At 39.0% G+C, this 19,500-nt stretch overlaps 1 protein-coding gene across 2 annotated transcripts in view; it reads left to right on the plus strand.

Annotated features, from left to right (window-relative positions):
• Positions 1–19,500, plus strand: part of CDH8 (cadherin 8) — a 392,145-nt gene that overhangs the window by 216,071 nt on the left and 156,574 nt on the right. For both annotated transcript variants that reach the window (XM_004371523.1, XM_023726856.1), the window contains one exon: positions 18,142–18,309. In XM_004371523.1, coding sequence (XP_004371580.1) covers positions 18,142–18,309 — 168 coding nt within the window. The remainder of the gene's footprint in view (positions 1–18,141; positions 18,310–19,500) is intronic.

The following is a 19,500-nucleotide window of genomic DNA, read 5'->3' on the forward strand; positions in this document are numbered from 1 at the left end:
CAGTGCCACCAGGGCTCCTTGTGTAACATGATCCCATTGCCATTGAGTTGATTCCAACTCCTAGCGACCCTATAGGACAGAGTAGATCTGCCCCATAGGTGAATTCGAACTTCTGACCTTTTGGTTAGCAGCCGACCTCTTAACCACTTCGCTTCCAGGGCCTTACGTGTAACATGACAGTAGGGTACAAAACAAACAAACGAACCAAATCCATTGCCATCGAGTGAATTCCGACTCTTAGTGACCCTATAGAACAGAGTAGAACTGCCGCATAGGGTTTCCAAGGAGCAGTTGGTGGATTTGAACTGCCGACCATTTGGTTAGCGGACTTAGCTCTTAACCACTATGCCACTAGGGCTCCAGCAGGTGTAAATCTGCATTTTAGCAGGCTATTATGCAAGCGTGCCTCATATTTTAGACTGTGAGCTATTTTAGATCACACATGTGAACCTCGTTCATCTTTATCTCTCCAACCCTTAGTAGAATGCCTATCTCCTAAGAGGTGGTCTTTCAGTGGTCATTGACTTGAACCACGTTATCCAAGCTTGTGCAAAGATGGAGAATTAAAGAAAGTGGCAGATGGTAACATGGCTTCTCTTCTCTTGCCCTGCTGTGGGTAGGCTAAGAAATTAGAGTTGAGTTTGGAGAATAATAGAGTTATCACAAGTATGGAAAATGACTAAGGAAGAAATAAGGGTTTATTTGTCAGCTCCGTGATTCCCTCTCATAGTGTTTACTGGGGTATTAAGTGTACTCACTCTGCAAGTAGACCCCTAGACTTTCCCTGTAATAGCAGGTCATTTGCATACATGCCGATGAAGAGGCATACGAAAATTTATATCCTTCCAAATATGTAAAACAACAACAAAACTAATTTCATACTTTGGCTACATCAAATGACTAGGCAAACAACTATTCAAACAATGACTAGTAGGTTTAGAAAGAATCAACAGCATCCCTTTATCCTGGGATCCTTTCGGGGACACCACTTGGTAACAAACCCCAGCAAACGTGAAAGGAATAAAGACCTTGTAATCATGAGTGCAATATGCCTCTATCTATGAAGCAATATCTTTCAATATGTTCTGTGGATTCTCAAGAAATGTATGTTTTTAATAAGGATGAATGAAGAAACATGCTATAGCTCAGGGAGAGGAGTGTCGGTATTGAAGGCAGAAAATTTCGAATTTCAAGATCACTTACTAGCAGTGTGCCATTGAACAAGTACCTTAATATGCTCTACATTGAAGGAGTAGGAGAAAGTGTATCTTCTAGGAAACCCGACACGTTTCCCTGATTTTAATACCTTCTCCATCTTAGAAACAAAGGATTTGTGATCTTCATTTAACAGGTCATGGAAAATATAATGACAGAGGGCAAGTGACTTTTTCAAAGTTATAGTCACCCGAAACGTAAATGTCAGATTTGAAGAAAAATGTATGCCTATGCCCTAGTCCACAATTGCTTTCTCTTTATCAGATGGCTTCTCTTAAATATGTTGCTCTCAAGCGTGTACACATGCATACAGAAATCAGTTCTAAAGATGGTATTTTCTCCAGTACTTGACTGCATGTGATAGCATGTGCAGGTAGTGACTGCAATTTTCTCAGCAATCGGTGGCTTGCATTCTTTATATCGTCAGAAGCACAAAAACAGAGAAACCTCAGGTTATGTAGTTACCATGAACAACTAAGAGTTTGAAGGAACCAGTCTTCCACCTACTGTGGGTACCTCGGCTTCAGTGAATCTTACCACTGCACCCTCTCCCCCCACCAAGTGCAAGGCTTGGCAAATAGGAAGGCATTAGAGAGTGTCTATTGAATTCAAGCCATATTCAGAAGAGGAAGTGGAATGAGGGTTATCATTGCTGATGGCAGATGAGTCTTGAATGAAAGCAGAAAATACCAGAAAGACGTTTACCTGTGTTTTATTGACTATGCAAAGGCATTTGACTGGGTGGATCATAACAAATTATGGATAACATTGCAAAGAATGGGAATTCCAGAACACTTAATTGTACTCATGCTGAACATGTATATAGACCAAAAGGCAGTCGTTCAAACAAGGCAATGCTGCATGGTTTAAAATCAGGAAAAGTATGCATCAGGGCTGTATCCTTTCACCATACTTATTCAATCTGTATGCTGAGCAAATAATCCAAGATGCTGGACTTTATGAAGAAGAAGGCACCATCAGGATTGGAAGAAGATTCATTAACAACCTGTGTTACGCAGATGACACAACCTTGCTTGCTGAAAGTGAAGAGGACTTGAAGCACTTACTGATGGAGATGAAAGACTACAGCCTTCAGTATGGATTACACCTCAACATAAAGAAAACAAAAATCCTCACTACTAGACCAATAAGCAACATCATGATAAATGGAGAAAATACTGAAGTTGTCAAGGATTTCATTTTACTTGCATCTACAATCAATGCCCATGGAAGTGGCAGTCAAGAAATCAAATGACATATTGCACTGAGAAAATCTGCTTTCAAGTGTTAAAAAGCAAAGATGTCATTTTGAGGACTAAAGTGTGCCTGACTCAAGCTATGATATTTTCAAACACCTCATATGCATGCGAAAGCTGGACAATGAATAAGGAAGACTGCAGAAGAATTGATGCATTTGAATTATGGTGTTGGCAAAGAATATTGAATATATCATGGACTGACAGAAGAACAAACAAATCTATCTTGGAAGAAGTACAGCCAGAATGCTCTTCAGAAGCAAAGACGGTAAGACTGCATCTTACGTACTTTGGACATGTTATCAGGAAGGACCATTCCCTGGCAAAGGACATCATGCTTGGTAAAGTAGAGGATCAGCGAAAAACAGGCAGACCTGCAACAGAATGTATTGACACAGTGGCTGCTATGACACAATGGACTCAAACATAGCAACGATGGTGAGGATGGCGCAGGACCGGGCAGGGTTCTGTTCTGTTGTACATAGGGTCACTATGAGTCGGAACGAATTTGACGGCACCTAACTACTACTACTATTAAATTGAATTGATAGAAGTAGAGATATAGAGAATCTGGGACTTCAATATCCATTCATTCATGCATTCACACACCAAATATTTATTCCCCTAATAGGCATCTTCACTTAAATTCCTTGGAACAAAGACACCCAAAAGAAGAATACATGTAGCGGGGAAAGGAAGAGGGACTGGAGTTTGAAAAGAAGAGGTTGATTAAGAATTAGGAAAAGAAAGAGAAGGGGGAGTCATACATAATTTTAAAAATTCAGAGAAGAAAAGGAAGTTGTACACATTTGTTATTTTTTTAATATAGAGAATAAAAAGCATAAACTGTTTAATACATTTAAAGGAAAACAGCTCTCATGTATTTTGACAATTGTCACTAAGGGAATAATAGACCTATAAAAATCTACTCTCACTAACCATCTATATGGTAACTGTTTATTAACTAGAATATCTATGTCACTTGCTATTATAACTGCTTTTCCCTGCGGCTTAGCCCCCAGGAGAGTCAAACTCTGCCTCTTCTTTACACAAGTCTAATGATCTCTTGTCCTGGGGAGATACAGAGCTTCCTTCCCCTACGATTGCCTGTCTATCATGGCACATAATTGTGCCTGGATTTTAAGATCCACTGGTGGCCTGGGCTGCTCCTTAGTAAAAGATGGCCTATGTAGATGAGAATCACTGATAATGAATGCCTCCTACAGTTTACATATTTTTGTCTCATTTCTGTCTGCAAGGTAAGTAGGTAAGTACCACTCTCCCTTTTTTATAAATGGAAAGGCTGAAGTCCAGAAAGTCAGTGAGTTTAATCAGAGCCTGGTTTCCTGATTCCTGTAGCTCTGTACATGGCAATACACCCACCCTGGTTTTACACTTAGCATATATGGTTTGTAAGGACAATCTCCTTATCTGTCCTTCCCCACTGTAATTTTAGGACTCGGGACAATGTATGATAAAACTAGGTGCTTGATAAACACTTGTGGAATGACTGATTCACTGCTTGTCAGTTATTTAGCCATACTGCTTCTTCCCCTTATAATATGCAAAATATAGCCCATGACATTTTGCTCCACCTGCCCTGTTGAAAGGCATTGCATGCGTGAGTACAAATTAAAATTTTCTGTTAAAAAAAATGTTGTTAGGTGCCGTTGAGTTGATTTTCAACTCATAGTGACCCCACGTGACAGAGTAGAAGTACCCCACAGGGTTTCCTACGCTCTAATCGTTATGGGAACAGATGGCCAGGCTTTTCTCCCATGGAGCTGCTGGGTGGAATCAAACCACCAAACTTTCAGTTGGTAGTGGAGTACTTAACCATTTGCCACCGGGGCTCCTAGAAAAAAATAAAAAAATTAAAACCAGTGATCTTAAATGTGAGTGAAAAAAAAAAAAAGTGAGTGTTTTTGCCAGTGGGAGGTAGCTAATGATACTTCTGCACAGATATTGATCCGATGAAGAGGAAATCAGGCAGCAGCGTTGTCTGAGGAGAGGCATGAAGGGAGAAGGAGGAGGAGAATTCTATTTCAAGAAGTAACATGAAGGAAAAGAGGAAAGTCGTTGTGCTGGGAAGAAAGAGTGCCTACACCTCCAGCCAGGAGTGTAGGAGGATTTCAAAAGCAGAACTTGTGGAATGCTGCAAAGGGGTCAAGGAAGCTGTTTGGTTGAAAGGCACAAAAGAAGTGGTGAGGAGATTATCCAGGGATAACCGTGAGATGTGTGTCCCTTGAATGATTGTGAAAGAATAAAGTTGTCAGAATTGTGGGTGACTCTAGCATGTAGCTCCTCTTGGTACTTGAACATCTTTCACTTTTGTGTGTCTCAGTGTTTTATAAACCACTTTGGATAACAAGGAAAAATCAGTGGCAGCGTGATGGCGGAAGGAAGCTCTGGAATGTTGCTTTTTAGCTCAGTCTGGTATAGTGTCGTTACGAATTGGAATCAGTTTGACAGCAGTGGGTTGGTTGGTTTGTTTTTTGGTTTGATTCCTAATTCTCACTTTGGGGGAATTTGGGCCATTTCTCAGCACGCGGTATATGCCCAGTTGAGGCAGCTACCATAATTAAAGGATGTCCCTCCCTTTCCTGGACAAAGCCCTCTTATTGAAATAGCCATTCATGCCTCTCTTCCCTGTGTTAAAGCAGCGGAAACAAATTGTTTGTAGTCTCACATCTCTGCCTCCTTTAGTTGTGATTTGAGGAATAGGAACCCTACCCAGGTTACATGCAGTGACCCATGGGCCAAAGTCACGATTTTTTAGCCAGAAATGTCTCTGGGTTGAGGACTTGGCTAATTTAGGAAATTTTATTGCTGAAATCAGTCCCTTTGCCAGCATGTTACTTGTTCTCTGGATTTTATTATTGCTATTGTTAGCTGCCCTTGAGCTGGCCCTCAACTCATGGTGACCCCATGCACAACAGAATCAGACCGTTGTAATCCATAGGGTTATCATTGGCTGATTTTTCAGAATTAGATAGCCAGATCTTTCTCCCGAGTCTGTCTTAGTCTGGAAGCTCTGCTGAAACCTGTTCAGCAACACAGCAACACTGACAGATGAGTGGTGGCTGTGCGTGAGGTGCACTGGATGGGAATTGAACCCGGGGCTCCTACATGGAAGGCAAGAATTCTATCAGTGAACCACCACTGCCCTCCCGGCATTTTATAGGTACTTCAGATCAGGGTCAGTGGGTCCCTGGAAATTCCCTGATGGAGATCGCTGAGCTGCTTTAGACCCTCTGGGTTATAGACTGCCAAGAGAACAGCAATGGCTATAATTTGAAGCCCACAGGCAAACCCACCATACAGGAGTGTTCTGATTTTGGCATTTAGTGAAAATCTGCTAGCTCTAGGTGTAGGAGACAAGTTGGTGTAATCGGATGTGCAGAAATGAGCATTGGGTCTCTTTCTGCCTCAGCCATTTTGAAGATCAGAGAATATAAATAACTTAACCAATAATACCAAAGTGCATGCTTCTTCATCTTTTAATAAGAATATAGTAGCAACCGAACTGGCTGATTGTGAAGAGTAGAGATGAGGTGATGGTAATTATAATAGTATCTACTCTTTGCCAGGCACTGTACCAAGCACCTATATGCACAAAGACTCTGTATTTGGATAGTGCCTGGTACAAAGGAAACTCAACAGGTATAGATTATTATTATTTTTTTTATTGCGATTGATCTTTACAATTACCCAGCAGTAATGTAGAAGTAGTGATAGTAGTAATAGTATTGATCAGCTAGTTATTATTTTATTATTGGCTAAATACATACACCATTTTTCTTAATATTCATTTCAAAAATATCAGCTATGGGGTAAGCACTCTCCCCATTTAACACAAGAGAAAACAGGGGCTTAGAGATGTGAAGAAAATTGCCCAAGCTACTTATACACTCGGAAGTAGAAGGGGCAGAAATCAAACCCACTGTCTGATAACATCATGGGCTTTTAAAACACAATGTTCTACCTGTATATATTGACAGGCTGTGATCAATGTGGCTTGTCATGTCTGATTGATATCTGGGGCCAGAAAGTTTCTTTAAGGTATGGGAGGAATCAGTGCCACTGAAATATTTGGAGATAATATCAATTCAATTAAAATGTCCTCTGAGTATTTACTATTCTCTGTGAATTATGTTAGGTGCTATTCTGTATAGAGACTCAGGTGGGTGTTAATATCTCCATTTTCCAGATGAGGTGATTGAGGTTCTGTGAGTTGAAAGGAATTGCTTAGCTTTCCTTAGACTTAGTTTTCAGTTTGGGCTCCATTTCTTAGTAGGCGACCCCCTGAACCTGTGCTCCATTTACTCTAAAACCCTGCCATTCTCATCTGCTTATGTTCTGAATTGCCAGGAGAAAGCCTCCAATTTTTAAGCAACTTTCACTTTGCTTTTTTAAACCACTCATACTTATTATAAGTATAATTAGTTATTGGAATTATGGCTTAAGGAAAGAATAATGCCATCATGTTCTTCACAGAAATAATTCCACTTGATTGAGGAGTCCCTGGAAGTGTTTTCATTTAGGGGAAAAGAAGCTTCACCTTAACTCTGAATGGGAATAATTGCGAAGATTTCAGTGTAACTCAAAACTGACAACTTAAGTAACATCAGTTGCTGGCTCGCCATGTGTTGATGCTGGAAGCAGTGGTCTGTGCAGAATTATGTAAGAGGGGGGATACACGAGCTACTGCCTGACAGTTCCTACGCCAAAGTCACTGTTCACGTTGCACGTAAAATATAGAGACAACGGTATTGTCAGTTGGCTTTATAAGACTTTCTTACGATATTCCATATGGATATGAATATAGACGTGGCTGCTATCTACCTAATGGGATAATTAAGGTGTTATAGTTATTTAGTCAAAGAACATACTGCATTCTAAAATAGGAAATTCACATGTAAGGAGATAATCTGTATATACTGAGCTTCTAGGATGATCCTCAGTGGTCTGGTTTAAAGCTCTCAAGAGTGCTGTTCTCTACCGTAGTCTTCAAACATAAGTGGGACAGGGCATGTAGAGATGAAACAGGCCATCTCTGTCAAATGGGTCCATATTAAGATGCCATGATGGCATAGAAGAAGGTTGTTGGGCAAGTATCTTACTAATCATTCTGTGGAATTTTATGGCAAAAAGAGAGTATATCATTTCATTAATATTTCATGAGTAAGATTCTAGGATTCTAGAGACCTAGGTTTGGATTCTTGCTTGGTTACTGTCTGTGTGTCCTTGCCCAAGACTTTTTCTCTTTTCCAGATCACCTTCCAAATTTCCAATATTCATGTGATAATACATTTTCAAATCTGGAAAAAAAACTAAGTTTTCCTATCAGTTATAGCAGGAAAATTTGGATGCCATATTTATACACTTGCCAAGAGAAATATACAATCATGAAACTTGAAAAATAACCAATAAAATTAGAGCATCATTTATTGGCAGAGCACACATATCAAACCTTTTTTTTTTTAAAAAAGGAATTTGCCCCAAGTGATTAAATTCATGAAATGTTTCTAGGAAGCATAGCTTGTCAGCATCACCTCTTTTTGGAGTACTCCCGAGAATATCTGAAATATTGGAACACTGCATCGCAAATTTATACTAAGGCATTTAATTAATGACCCAAATGTCAATTACGAAGTGGATAAAATATCTAGAGAAACAATGAGAACCCCTGGGTTCTTTAGTCTTCAAAATACATTCACCACATGGGCACTCAGTGAAGGGTAATGCCTTTCTTCTGGAAAACTGGCATAACCTTAGATATGACTCTTCGGCTGGCATAGAATAGTCCATGATTGCTTGAACCTTAAGTCATAATGATGTGAGTTCAAATCCTGACTGACCGGCTCATGCTTAGTTACTTGTGACCCTGTGAAAGTATCTAAACTCATCTGGTCCCAGGGACATGGCAATTATTTATGTTTACAAAGGATTGTATGCGCTAGTGCTGGGTTCCTAAAGCAGCTAGAAAAAGCCCCAGGTACCATTTTTTCCCTCTCTTTCTTCAGCCTTCTTCACTCCCTCTTCATTTTCTCTTCCCCTTTGTATTGTTTTCTTCCCTCCTACGTTTGTTGAATACCTATTACGTGCTAGGGACTGTGTTTGGTTCTGGGCATACAAGGATGAATAGGACATGTTCCTGGGCACAGTAACTGTTAGGACAGATTCAAATAGTAGGCAATGTGGTGAAATGGAAAAACCAAACAAAAAGTAAATGGTGTGAGGGAGTTACTAGCAAAGTACCACGAGATAAGAAGGAAGAGAGCAACTAGTTCTACCTGGGAAGGCTTTCTGGCCACTAAAATACCAGAGCGGGGCCTAGAGGGATGAATGGAATTTCGGGAGGTTGAGGAAAGGGAGGGAGTGGTCCAGCCTGAGTTACCCACACCAACATGTGGAGGCGTCAAAGTAAGTGGTAAGTCTGAAGACAGATAAGTGTCTGGAGAATCAAAGAAATATGCTGTGTAGAGTATAGTAGTAAAATGAGTTTGGGGGCAAATCATGCGGCTGTTAGGATGAAAAAAACAAAAAAGGAAAGGAAGAAAGAAGAAATCCAGTTATTACCTGGAAATCATGCAAAGCTGTTGCTATTTGGGAGGGGTTGTGTGTATCCTGTAGTATTACTGAGATTAATATTTGTGTCTTTAACAAAAAGATAACATTAGTTTCTTAATTATTATTACTACTAAATTAATAGCTAAATTATTTATATACATAGATATATCTAAGGAGCCCTGGTGGTGCAACAGTGAAGCGCTTGGCTGATAATTGAAAGCTTGGCTGTTTGAACTCACCCAGTGGCTCCGAGGGAGAAAGACCTGGCGATCTGCTCTTATAAAGATTATAGCCCAGAAAACCCTATGGGGCAGTTCTATTCTGTCACATGTGGTGGCTATGAGTTGAAATCTACTCCATGGCACCTAATAACAACATATCTATAACTATCTGTCTGTCTGTGTATATCTGTCTGTCTATCTGTCATCTCTCTGTCTCTCTCTCTCTCTCACTATCTAGTAGTATTTGGCTTCTTATCAGTCATGTAGTAATACCAACTTTAAACTCTTTTTTGACCATTAATCACATTTTACACATGAAATCAGTGAGGCTCAGAGAGATTTAATAGCCTGCCCAAGATCTAACCCAGAGCTCATTCCCTAACAGATACAGAGCCCTATTTCCCATTCTAGAGCCTGGGAAATACGGGGGAGGCACTTCATTTCCTCCACAAAAACATATCAACTTATCTTTGTGTATATTCCCTTCCAAATTTCTATATCTACCTTATTACACAGAATAATCATGACATATAACATTTTTAAAGCAAAATTAAAAAAGCATTGTAAGCATTTTATGTTGTTACAGGATCATTATAACCATTTTCTTAAATGCTTGGTAAATATTGTGTAACTTTAATCTATATAACCTTGACCACTAATTTGATATTCCTCTATTGTTACAATTTTGAATTTCTTTTCTTTTAAAAAATATACGAAAAAAATGAACACATAAAACTAAAATTATGAGAAATAAGGGGAAAGCAAAATGTTTAATTTGCTTAGAATAAGTTTGTAATTTTAAAAATCCTAGGTTAAAGTATATAAACAAGTTGTTGACTGCTGATACATTTGACCAATTGGCTTTCCAATTATGTTGTTATAGTTTATAGAGGTACCAGAACTGTATGAGAGATCCAGTGTCATGGATTGAATTATGTCCCCCCGAAAATGTGTGTATCAGTTTGGCTGGGCCATGATTCCTGGTATTGTGAGATTTTCCTATGTGTTGTAAATCCTACCTCAATGATGTTAATGAGGGAGGATGGGTGGCAGTTGTGTTAGTAAGGCAGGACTCAATCTACAAGATTGGATTGTGTCTTGAGGTAATCTCCTGAGATATAAATGAGAGAAGTAAGCAGAGAGTGGGAGTAGGGGGGGCACATACCATCAAGAAAGCAGTGCCAGCAGCAGCGCGTCCTTTGGACCCGGGGTCCCTGCACAGAGAAGCTCCTAGTCTGGGGGAACATAGATGAGAAAGCTGACAGAGAAAGCCTTCCCTTGGAGCTGACTTTTAGCCTACTTTACTGTGAAGAAATAAATTTCTCTTTGTTAAAGCCATCCACTTGTGGTATTTCTGTTATAGCAGCACAAGATGACTAAGACAACCAGTTTATTCTCATCCTGGCCTATATCTGTCTATCTATCTATCTATCCATCCATCTATCCAACTATCCATCATCTCTCTCTGTCCGTCCATCCGTCCTTCTCTGTCTCCTTCTCTCTCTCCCTTCCTCCCTCCCTCCTTACCTCCCCATCCATCCATCCATCCATCCATTTATCTAATTCATAAGTTACTAATCACAAAGAAAGGGAAATGCATATTTCTTTGAGCCCTGTAGAGCTGAACAGTTTTCTAATGTGTTCATCTAAGTGTTGTACTTTGTTCTTTGTGAAATATCTGTGCAACTTTGATCTGGATGTGATGCTGTTATTCAGTTGTAAGATGGGTACATGTTGAAAAATCCCTGGTTGTATCTCCTCTACCCCTCATAACTGGTAGCATGTAGTGCAAATCATAGTTAGCAGAAAGTAGGGGTGCATTATATGAACCCCCCAAATAACTTGTCCCTAGTGAATTTGCACCAGTTAACCTCAAGCATGAAAGATCCTTTTTTTCACAGATAGTAAGATGATGATTGCACATTGAATTGGCAAGGGTTTTTGGGGATAACAAAGCTAGTGGTTTCGTAACTGTGATAATGTGTTCAACAAGTCTTATTCAAAAGAGGAGTCTAGCACAGCATTTTATATCAACTGCAATCTTTGAACAGCACAATCTGGGAGACCCGCAAAGAGTGAATTACAGTAATCAGCCTTCAAAATGACAAAAGAGTTAATCAGCATCTCCTTGCCTTTCTCATAGAGCCTCTCAATCTGGTGATATCACAAAAATTATAAAAAGAAGTCTTCGTGACAGTTACAGAATGCTTCTCAAATGATAACACCAAAGACAATGGGAAGGAAAAAAAAAAAAAAAACCAACATTTTAAATTTTTGAAATGACTGCAACTGGATTCTAATCAAAAGTACTCCCTGGATGATGAGACCTAAGGAACAGCTGTTTAGCACTAGGAAGAACTTAGGCCAGGCTAGGGTTAACATTCTTATACTTCTGCACCAGGGAAATCTTCATTTGATTGAATAAAGTTAAGATAAAACAGTGTCTTTTAAATACAGGTGAATTGAGCAGATCATTCTATTCACAACGGGGTAATGAATGCCTGTTTCAGATCAAGATGGTCATCCCCATTTCCCTTCTCAATCCTCCTACCAGGGTTTACCTTCAATCTCTTACCTTCCACCCCTACTCCCCAGGGCTAGGTTAAAAATCTCCATTGAATTAAATTCATGGAGAATGGACTGTTCTCATTAATTGAATTTTCTGATTAGATTACATTTTCAAAATGGAGTTCCAGGGAAACTCTTCTAAAATGTGGTTGTTTACTTTCCCTCTCCTGCACCTACCATTCAGTTAATGTTACTGAGATTCCAGCAGGCATCTTCCTGAACACCAAAAGTATTTGCCTTTTTTTTTTTTTTCCTTTCTTCTCGGAATTACAAAATGGTCGAGCCCCTCTTTTTAAAGAAAAAGTCTTGATCTAGGGATGTACATTGACTTTCCCATTCTAGCTAGTTAAGGGATCTAAGTCTAAACTCTGGAACCATTATTGAGTTGGAAATGAACAAAAATCAGAGACAAAAACTATAACAACAAGATAATTTTGATTGTATCTGCTGCAAGTCATATAGTGATATATCCATGGTTACAACAACCGCAACAAAAGAGTAAGTAAGTTGAATTTTCTTCATCATGAGGTTATTCTTCAAATACCCATATCACTACATCAGGAACTTTATCAACTGACCCAGAAGAAAGCATTTTACCATACCGCTTGTCATAAAATTGAAAACCGTAATTTGTTGCCAGGTTGGTGCAATGGAAGTTTAAACAGTATTTCAACTTATGAACACTTTTGCTGGGCATTGAGAATGTATGGGGGCAAGCACACAGGAAGATGTGAAAATTACTGTGCTTGATTAGTACTGTGAACAAAAAGAGGGACAGAATTCATGTCTTGGGCAGTGGGAAACGATTTGTAATTAGCCCCACCAAAACATGTTTTCAATTAGTTCATTTTGGCATAAAGTAGGTAAGGATCTCCCATGTGCATCTTTAAAATCAAATATAAAATGGATAAAAATACCATTTAGTGAAGATTTTAGTCACTCTGTATTATTTGTGGGTCCAAATTTTTTATTTCTCAAATTGGAAAGGGAAAAATAAAACAACCAGCTGCAATCGAGTTGATACTGGCTCATGGTGACCCCACAAGTAGAGTAGAACTGTGCTCTATAGGGTTTTCAATGGCTAATTTTTCCAAGTAGATCACTAGACTTTTCTTCCGAAGTGCCTCTGGGTGGGCTAGAACCTCCAATTTTTCAGTTAGCAGCTGAATATGTTAATCCTTTATACCACCGAAGGACTCTGAGCGAAAAATAACCAAAAAAAAAACCAAACCAATTACCGTCGAGTTGATTCCAACTCATAGCAACCCTGTAGGACAAAGTAGAACTGCCCCATAGGGTTTCCAGGGAGCACCTGGTGGATGTGAACTGCCGACCTTTTTTGGTTAGTAGCTGTAGTTCTTTAACCACTACGCCAGGAAAAATAGCCTGCCCTAATTACTATATTTACTATATTTTCTGCTCTATGTTAGGTGTTATTTAATACCAATGATTTAAAAATACAGAGTTCTCTCTCATCCACAAATGAAATAGCCTAAAGCTACTAATGCTTGGGAGAATCTGTGGGCCAGTGCAAATAACATAGGGGAGAAAAGGAAAGGAGAAGGGACTTTTTAGGAAGTTCTTCACTTTCTATTTTAAAAGTTTATCAATACCATATGCAAGCAAGATGATTTTCTTTTTGAATAAGAATAGAATAGGTAAGTCACTGTACAGCTATGCCCCAGCAACAAAGAGAAAAATATGAGGGTCAAGGGCACTTGATAGAAATACAGTGAAATAAAAGAGAAGCTGTACCTGCATAGTGCTGGTGATTTCTTGATGTGGTTTCTCCTATCCTGCCTGTACAGGCACAAAATAGAAGGAAAAAAAGTTCCAGAAGTTCTGCCTTGAATTTTCTAATGAGGCAGTGGTCTCAGGCAAAGCAAAGCTGCTCATTGTACAATTGGCACTGAAGCCAATTAAATTTGCTGCATGCTCTATTCCCTAAAGAAACATTGGACAGACTCTCTTAGAATTCAGGGAACCTACTCCCAGTATGGTAGAAGAAAACAGGAAGTGTGAAGATGAGTCCCAGCTGTGCAGATTTCCAATTGGGTCATCCGAAGCACTTGACTTAACTGAATCAGCATTATTCTCATTTTACAGATAAGGAGACAAATACCTGACCTGCCTTTGCTAGCAGCTGTCCTTTGGACCACATTGAATTATACATTGAAGTACTTTTGAATTATAGATGTCTGTGTAAGAAAACATACTGGCAACATATTTGACCTTTGGATAAATTACCAGTATGCTAACCATGTCTGTAAGGTCCTTGCAGAAATGGAGTAATTGAGGGAAGTTTAATGAAGGAACTCTTTACAAAGGGCTGCCTGGGTTAAGAGAGATGATGGAATAGTGGAGCATACCAGCAACAGAAGTGCCAACATCACCCATAGGCCTGAAGGAGTAAGGGAATGGACAGCTATTGGACACCAGAGAGAGTTTTGTTCTAGCGATAACCCTAGCTATAAGAGCATGGCCAAACACAGGATTGAGACCTTTGAGGGGTCAGGAGCGTCACACTGCTCCATTCTCACAGTAGACTCAAGGTAATGCATATTGGCTGAGCCTAACACAAAGCCAAAAAGTAGTGGGGTTTATTGAGGCAATCCATAATGGTCACTGTCTAATGGGAAACTTAGGAGGAGGAGGTGGAAGGTTCATCTAGAGAGGATATTGGGCACTGTTCACCACTTTAACCATCATGCAGATCTTGTTGTTAGTTGCCATCAAGTTGGCTCTGCCTTATGGCGACACTATGTGCAACAGAATGAAGCTTTGCCCAGTCCTGCACCACTTTCAGGATCCTTGCTGTGCTTGAGGCCATTGTTGCTGCCATTGAGTATCTGAAGTGCCTTCCAACCAAGGGGCCTCAACTTCCAGTACTATATCGGACAATATTCTATTGTGATGGCGGAAGGCATACAAAATTCTGTAACTGATGGAGACTGATGGGACACTTCTTGCCCCATTTGATAAGTAAGCCCCTCTGCCAAGATGCTTCACTCATATTCTGTTACAGACACTATCCTAGGTTTGCTATTTTCAGCTGAAACACAAAACTATTTTAATTCCAAGTGTTTGAGAGACATCACAGGTTTTTTAAACTTACACTCTGACAGTTTATTAAAAAAAAAAAAGAATGATGAGAATAAGACATACCAATCTTCTTTCGACTCCGAGGAAGTTGCAGGAATTCAGCCACTGAAATTAACTGGAGAGGCCTCATGTGTAGACCTCATCCCAACAACTTCCATGAAAAAAAGTTGCGACCACCTTGGGGAATTATCTTATTTTTCTTCTGATTATTAGAAGCATCATGTCAAATTCCAAAGTTCAATGGGTGGCTTTAATTGGTGATGACCTTAGAATGCAGTGGTACCTAAGCTTTGCAAGAGCTCATGTTCTTTCCCAGTAAATGTCACAGGAGTAAAGCAATTTCTAATCCTATTGAAAATTGGACCCCATAATGAAGATATTTCAAGTGATGAAAATATATATCTATAGTAGAATGGTCATTTAGGCATCTCGGCGTACAAATGATGAGGTTTTGTTATTGTTGTTTCTGTTGCTTGATTATTTGTTTATTTCCCTCTTAACAATGTCCCACATTGCTGCAAACCTGAATGATTATTATGTTTTGTTGTAGGGGAAAAACATCATAAAGTTTAGTAAAGCAAAAAGAAAGTTTTATTCAGCATATATTCAAAAAGGCAAAAGTGGGAAGTGGACAACCATACTGCCAGAGCCGTATCTGCCTGAGTCCAAGGAAATCACAGAACAGACAAAAGTGGGAAAACAGACAAGCATGCTGCTAGAGCCATGTCTGCCCAAGTCCAAAGAATATTACGGAACAGGCAAGAGTGAGAAAACAGGCAAGCATGCTGCCATAGCCATGTCTGCCCGAGTCCAAAGAATAGTTACAGAGCCATCAGTATATATATTAACATTACAAATAGGCAAAACGATTGAAAGCTTGGACTTTTCAGATTGGCTAGAAACTGTGATCCTACATTTTGAATTGTCTTTCTTAACAGTCATTGGTACAGGTTTCAGGAATGACAGTCAGGAGGGTCTACATTGGTCCAATTTCTATTCACTAAATGCTAATAGAAAAAGATAAGAGTAGAAAGTCTTTTGTGTTCTGTTTGATAGGCTTTTTTTTTTTTTGAAAGTTTCTCTAAAAGATATTTTCCAAGAGTATCTTATTGCCTTTTTACCTCAGGACCCAGTTGATGTGTCCTTGCGAGTCCTTGTGAGCCCAGCTCCAGCTGGGTCACATTCTCTATGCTCAAGAAGAGGAAATAATAACTCCAATATTATTTCCTAAGTCAGTATGTAGTTTATTTTCTTTTTTTTTTTAACCATATAGGTATGATCTATTGAGTTATATTGTGACATGATCCATACACTTATAGAACAAACTACTGTATTAAAAGATATTATTATGTTACTATACATGTTTAATCACTGCACCACCAGGATTCCTTTCCAAATAAGCAAAGTTAACCAATTGAGTGTTCTCTGAATGGGAGACCAATATAAAAGTGATGTCAATGTCTAATAAAGTGCAAAAGGGCTCTCAGCTCTTCCCAGCTCCTGCTGACTGCCTGGGTAGATTCAGTTACCCTCGGAATTCTTGCACCTTGCTGCTATTCAGATGATTCAGGGACGTGAATCCCTCACAATCCTTTTACAGGCATGTTATTTATTTAGAACATATGAGTCCAAAAAACAGGAATACAACTCCTGAAGCAGCCAAGAGAGCGGCTTACTCTCAGTCTGAACTGAGCATATATGGTGTTCTTTGGGTTGGAAGTGAGGAGAGAAATTATCTTTAATCTGAAGAAATTTCTTTCACTGGGGCCAGAGATGCAATACACTATTTAGTATACGCAGAATATTCAGAATGTTCAGTGGGAATATTCTAGGATAATAACAATAAATTACAGTATGGGCTTTTAGCAGTATAGGGGAACACCTTAGGATATAGTTGTTGTTAGCTGCTGGCCAGTCCCCCCATTTCATAGCTACACCATGCACAACAGAAGGAAAGACTGCCTGGTCCTTAGGATATAAAGTTACATAAAATGCAGGACATGGGAAAACTAGTGTCATCTTGATAATTGTTCAAAAAGATAAAACAAATCTGAAATAACTGCAATATCGATCAAAATGGGAATGCTTAAGTTACTTAACGTACGTTTATACAATGAAAAATTATGTAGCTATGAGAAGTAATGAGATGGACTTCTGTCAACTGACAAGAAAGAATCTCAAAGATATTGTGTGCAAAAAGGAAAGTCCCAGAACAATGCCTATATCATATTCATATTTGTGGTTAAAAGTGCATATCACACATGCACATATATGTGCATAAATTAATGCACACCAAAATGTTAACATGTTTCTCTGGAAGAGAAGTATGGAGATGGATCTGGAGAGAAAGGAAGGAGAGTTTTCAAAATAACTACAGAAGTAGCTTAGCAAATTATAAATCTTTAAAAAGAATTTTTATATTACTAGTGAAGCAAATAAAATGACAGACACCTATACAAAACCACGAAACTATATCAGAAGGAAAATCACAAATATTTTAGCACTTCTGAATTTGTAGTTTTGAATAATTTTTGCTTTATTACTTTTCTATATTTTCCAAGTTTTCTAAAGTATTTATTACTTTTATAAAATCTTTTAGAAAAGATATAGCTAAACAATGATAATCTAAATATAGTTGAATCGTACTATAGGACTTAGATGCCTAACTGTATTGATTCTGATCCGTTGGTTCATCTGAGCTGGTTCTAATAACGCATTTATTTCTTTCATCTCTAATGTATTTGTGAGCTTCAGAATAGTTTATCTTTCAAGCTATTTGTGTATTTACTCCTCTTGTAGGGGAATTGGGATCTGTGATAAATTGTAGGATTCTTTCACTCCCAGGGTTTTTCTGGGTAGATGAGGCTGTGTTATGATTTATACTTTAATTTCATAGGCAAGAATATGACATTCAGTTTACTTTCTAATGTATGTTTTTGCAACTTCTTTTTGTATATAAATTTTAAATGTATATAAAAAATACTTTTGCAAAATTTTCACTAATGTCCATACTATAATCTTTCTCAGTGTTGACATTACAGTTATGCAACTGTTAAATGTCAAACTAAAACAAAATTATCTGGAAACTTCATGAATGCATGTTTGTGTATTTTTGAGTGTGTATGTATGTATGTGTGTGTTATTCACACATCTGTTACCGAGTAACCTCTTTGTCTGAAATGTATTCTCCCATTTTTCCTCCTCAGCTATTATAAAAACTGCCCTTCCCAACATGGACAGAGAAGCCAAGGAGGAGTACCTCGTCGTTATCCAAGCCAAAGATATGGGTGGGCACTCCGGTGGCCTATCTGGGACCACAACACTTACAGTTACCCTAACCGACGTTAATGACAATCCTCCGAAATTTGCACAGAGTAAGTGAATTTCCAACACTGGGTGAAAATAAAAGGATGTTTTCATTTGCATTTACATTCTAATTTTCAGTGGCATCCAAAATTCCGTTAGCAACCAGGGAGTGCTTACTACGTGAAAGGTATGGCTATACACATGAACGTGTGCATACACACAGACATACACACACACAAGTAAACAGTTGCCATGGAGTTGACGTGACTCATGGAGACTCCATGTGTGCCAGAGTAGAATTGTACTCCATAGAATTTTCAAAGGCTGGTTTTTCTGAAGTAGATCGCATGCCTTTCTTTTGAGACATTTTTGGATGGACTTGAACCTCTAAACTTTCAGTTAGCCAAATGGTTAATAGTTTGCACCACCCAGGGAAATATATATATATATATATATATATATAAATTCATAATAACCAATTATCTCATCATTTTGATACTTTTAACCCCATTTTAGGGATTTCACAGATATTAAAATCTTTTCCAAAGATCAAGCAGATAGTAAATAGTGGTCCTGGGAATTAGAACGAGCATGTTTGACTGCCAGATGTGTGTTCTTTATTCCACATTATCTCCAATGAAGACAACTTGGGAGGATGAAGAAACTGCAGTTCAGCTGTTGCTCCATCACCAGTCATAGTCGCTGTATAAAAGAATGCAAATGTCTAGTGTCTGAGATGGGGAAGGCAAACATGTAGTACACTTGCTACCCAACAGATACTCCTCCTTTCGACCACTGAGTGGGCATCAGTGATCACTCACTCTGCTCTTCTTCCCTGCCAAAGCCATACTCTTCCTCAGAATTCTAGGTAGCCATCATCAATGAATCAGGGAGACAATCATTAATTGCCAACTTTCTTGTGCTCTCATAGAAACCCCTCTTTTTTCTTTCCTTTTGAGCATTGATCCAAGTAATCTGACAGAGAGAGATGATCAGGAAAGGCCTCTGTGGCACAATGACTTGTGAATTGTGATTTGAAAGATAAATTTGCTGGAACGAGGTGAAGGCAGGAGTGCAATGGTAGCCATTGCAGCTAGAAGAAAAAGGAAGTCCAAAAGCCCTGTGGAAGAAGAGTGCAAGGCCCTGTATGGGAATGAAAAGAATTTCACTGGAGCTGGAGCACAAAGACAAGGGGGAGAGTGTTGCAACAAGGGGTGGGAGAGTTATCATTGGCAGGAAAGGCAGGAGTCAACCATACC

This window comes from Trichechus manatus, unplaced genomic scaffold, assembly GCF_000243295.1.
Source record: "Trichechus manatus latirostris isolate Lorelei unplaced genomic scaffold, TriManLat1.0 scaffold00014, whole genome shotgun sequence".
Taxonomy (NCBI): Eukaryota; Metazoa; Chordata; class Mammalia; order Sirenia; family Trichechidae; genus Trichechus; species Trichechus manatus.